The sequence below is a fragment of the Olea europaea genome, chromosome 18 (assembly GCF_002742605.1).
Source record: "Olea europaea var. sylvestris chromosome 18, O_europaea_v1, whole genome shotgun sequence".
NCBI classification, from domain to species: domain Eukaryota; kingdom Viridiplantae; phylum Streptophyta; class Magnoliopsida; order Lamiales; family Oleaceae; genus Olea; species Olea europaea.
Window position 1 is genome coordinate 2,620,317 of NC_036254.1, and position 4,047 is coordinate 2,624,363.

The 4,047-nt window shown below is 37.5% G+C and overlaps 1 protein-coding gene across 1 annotated transcript; it reads right to left on the reverse strand.

Annotated features, from left to right (window-relative positions):
• Window positions 1-52: 52 nt before the first annotated feature.
• LOC111366593 (probable methyltransferase PMT2) lies at window positions 53-3,461 on the reverse strand. The gene is made up of 6 exons (XM_022987321.1): window positions 2,813-3,461; window positions 2,185-2,395; window positions 1,730-2,015; window positions 855-1,244; window positions 484-561; window positions 53-287 (listed from the first exon to the last, which is right to left on the reverse strand). The coding sequence occupies exons 1-6, from the start codon at window positions 3,458-3,460 to the stop codon at window positions 53-55; spliced, it is 1,848 nt and encodes a 615-aa protein (XP_022843089.1). The 5' UTR covers window position 3,461.
• Between the last annotated feature and the right edge of the window lie 586 nt (window positions 3,462-4,047).

Here is a 4,047-nt window from a genome sequence, read left to right on the forward strand (position 1 = left end):
GAGTCAAAAATGGTAGCTCATATTTTCTAGAAGTGGTAAAAATCCTTGCCACTTATCCTGCAGGTTTGGTGCTGTTTTCACCAGCAACCCAGTATTGTTTAACGGTAAATAATAACTTTTGAGCAACCCGTGGACCTTCCTCATGATCCACCATTTTCATCTTCCACCTCATGCCAGATGCAATTCTCTTCACTTTGTAAAGAACATCAGCATTGTCTCGGATTATAATAGCGCCTTCTGGTCTTAAGATTCGATCCATTTCTAAAAGGATGTCTTCTGCATTGCACCTGCAAACTTCTCGATTTAGCAATTGAAATACACAAATTGTAATTTTCCTTTGCTTTCTCAAGCATGTATAAAATGGTCATGCTGCGGATTTTGGGGCAATTTTATTGATTAATAATATCTAATCTGCAATCTTAATGCAACTCCCAAAGAAGAGCATTCAACTTTAACTAAATGACAACATTCGGGATAACTTACTTGTTCTTGTACAAGCTAAAAACACCGCTAGCGTGAATAAGGTCATAAGTCCTAGGGTATGTGGAGAAGGCTTCACACCTGCACGATAAGGAGAAATATGCCAAAAATATTGCAGAAAAAAATAAATAAAATTCAGAAAGTCTCATGCTATGAAGAGAAAAAGTTACAACTCATCATGCAACTTTAACCCAAACTATATTTTAACTATCATATAATTGCAAATCATAGTAGGAAGCATAAAATTATTAAGGCAGTCCATCTTTTTCAGTATTTTCCATAGTCTTTCTATTTTCTTTGATAAGAAATGCCCAAATCTGTCGATGGAAATATAAAGCAAAGAACAAAACGAGGTAAATATCGAAGAGAAGTACCAATCATGATATATGCCAATCAAGCCTCTTTCATATATAACACCCAGAGTATCTCTCTCGGCTAGTGTTGGCACAACGTTCATTACCCATAATTTTGGAGATTCTATCGCTGCAGCAAAACTTCCTAAATAGGCATTCATATCCATGATATTGCGATACCTTCCCGTATCAAGGAGTTTATTAATCCTCTTATAAGATTCAACATACTTCTGCCACATTTTATTGTCTTCATAGAATGCGCCAATGGAGACTCCAGGAATATCATCAGCCGCTATTCTTGGAGGAACGGCATTCAGTCTCTCTGGAAATGGCTTCAGTTTTCCACCTGCAACTTCATCCGAACTCAAAGTCTCAGGGTAAGGAGTCACACACGTCTCCATTTTTTGGTACCTACAATTTATCGTGAGATACTTATTTCAAGCCAAAGAAGAAGATCTATAAAAGTAAATCAGAAGGATGGCATAAAATGAATTTCTTGACTATAAAAATCAGAGCATACTGAGTTATAATTATCGACGTTTCTTAGTGTGTAGAACAAACAGGCACATAAATATTGGTCCCAAGAACCAGATGAGGTATGACATGAGATAAGTTTAAGATGGAGGTAGTCATCATAAGTTATGTGAAGATCCTAGGTTCTTCATGGCACCACAATCTTGTTTATCAAACCTTGAGAATTAACTATCTTATAATAAAACAAGATCTTCAAAATCTATTCCTCAAAGATATGCAACGTGCAACACAAAAAACAATTTTTTACTTAAAAATTCTAATGAATAAGATGTGTTCACCAAAAAAATGCAATTAACTTCGAAATAGAGCGAGTGAAAATTCAAAGAATTTTGATAGAATGTAAAAATTATGAGAAAATATACCAGACATTGTTTACGTATGAGGCTTTGCACATAGAGGCTGTATCTCGCTCCATGCAGTCCATATTATTTATTCGTTTCCTCCATATAGCAATTTCACCCTTCTCGTGCGTCTTTTCCCAGCAAAGAAGTTTGGCAATACCTTCAATCTTCCTCTGTTCCTGCTCAAGTTCCTCTTTAGGATGCTCCCATGCTTGATAATTATTCCTCCAGTTGATAGGAGGACCTGAAAGTATCCAGTATCCACCTGGTCTAAGCACTCGATCAACTTCAGTCATGTACATCCCGTCTATAGAAATGAATATGATTTTTCATTATGCACTGTACGACTGTCAAACTATACCAGAATTATTTGTGCTGCAGTTTAGTCGTTATGGACTAGGAATGACAACCTACGAGAAATTGTTATTTCAAACATCCACATAACATAACAAAATCTACAGAATTACTGTTCTCACCATTTGCGCCCCACGGAATTAAACAACGTGAACAGTGAGCCATGTCGAATGCTCTGGATGGATATGGAAGCTTTATAGTTCCTAGTACACCAATAACTGCAGGAACGCCCCTTTCAAGAGCGAACTGAACTTGTGCTTCATGCGAGTCTCTTGGAGCAAATGACATGGCAATGACATTTTTCTTAAACAGGTAGGCTCCCCAACTTGCCACCTAACAGGAATACACACTAGATCAATTATGGCAATCAAGATTACTAACGGTCCATTTGGAAAGGCTTTTGCAAAGACAAAAGCTACTTTTGATACTAAAAGCTGCTTTTTAGAAAGTTTTTGGAGGAAGTTAGCACAACTTGACTTCTTGAGGAAGCTGTTATATAAAAAGTAAAAGTAGAAGTTGAAGCTATCCAAATAGGCCTTAATAAAGGAATGATAAATGTAAGAAGTATATTTTTAGTCGAAAATTTCTGCGAATTTCTTAGTCATGTAATCATTTAATACGTCTATGAAGATAAAAGGTGATGTTGGTGCAGTGGGACTTGAAAACTAGACACGAGAAGCAAATCACGAATGAAATTGAAGGTTTTTCCTTCTCTCTGTCTTCTGGTTGACATAAATAAGATTTACTCACCCCACATCCCGTATCCAGAGCAGTTCTCACCGTACCATTGTCCATTGGGATCACAGCAGCAAGTTGTTCAATATAAGCATCTGCCCCTTGGGGAAACTGTGTTCCACCTCCCGGGAACCTAAATACATTACCTTCATATTGGACCCAGTTCTGAACTGCCTTCTCAACCGTCAAGCTCTTATGGGGTGCATTTGCATAAGGTACGTAGTCACGACTTTTAGGCCATTGGAATGGTGTCACATATCCTTTAGGTGCTGGGATAAGACAACGCAACTTCTCTTCATCAGGTGGGCAATGTCTTTCTCTATAAATCATATTTTCCCGAGGAAATGTCATTGCCCGCATTTGTTCTTGACATGGCGTATAATCAATGTATCTATCATCACACGGCTCATATATTTTAACCTCGAATTTGAAGTCGTCACCTTGGACCATCTTGTCACCATGATGAGTTTCGAATTCAATGTTCGAAGGGATACTGCAGTCCTTGGCCTTCTCTGTCATTTCGAGGGCTATACTGTCTCCCTTCCCTGCTCCACTTCTTTTCCATGCTCCTAAAAGATAGAAGAAACAACAAAGACCAGCTACAATAAACATCGAAACCGAATTTCTAGTTCTATTGTCTCCAGGATTCCCTTTTGTAGCCATGATTCACCTGTAACATTTTTTCAACAAAGTCACTTAAAGGCAGAGAAGAATGTTAAAGTGAAAGCTCGAAAACAAACCACCAGCATGCATTTTGCAAGTTTGAACATAATGTATGTGATTCATGCAAACGCACATGATAACTCGTTGGAATCTAAAAATTCAACGACAATTTTGTACCTCAAGACGCATTATCATTTGAGGTTAGCGGGTCTCAACGCCCGTGAGTCAAAATCCACCTATCTAAGGGTCTGGAATTGTAGTAAGAATCAATTTCCACGTAAACCTATTGCTTAAAGGACAATTTCAAATTTTCAATAATATGGCGAGTCATGTTCATTATTGTGCACGAACATTTATGCCAGAATCAGAGAGACTGGATAGTATAAAAGAAAAAGAAGAAGTCCAAATTTGTCTTAGCGAGTATTACACGCCAAACATGTCATTAATGTCTAATCTTATGTAAGTGATGATTGGTAAGAGAAAATAACCAAACTATAGAACTTTCTCCTCGTACATTTCCAAACCAAAATTGAAGAAGGTTCGTGCATAATCTATCCGCTGATTTCAATGCAACTTCACAAAAAAAA

Bases quoted from the DNA above. Each gene is read 5' to 3' on its own strand.
- LOC111366593 (XM_022987321.1), bottom strand. From the start codon at position 3,460: ATGGCTACAAAAGGGAATCCTGGAGACAATAGAACTAGAAATTCGGTT. The intron at 2,396-2,812 runs GTGAGTAAATCT...TATTCCTGTTAG, and splicing joins CTCTGGATACGGGATGTGGG to GTGGCAAGTTGGGGAGCCTA. The intron at 1,245-1,729 runs GTATATTTTCTC...GATAAATTGTAG, and splicing joins TCATACGTAAACAATGTCTG to GTACCAAAAAATGGAGACGT.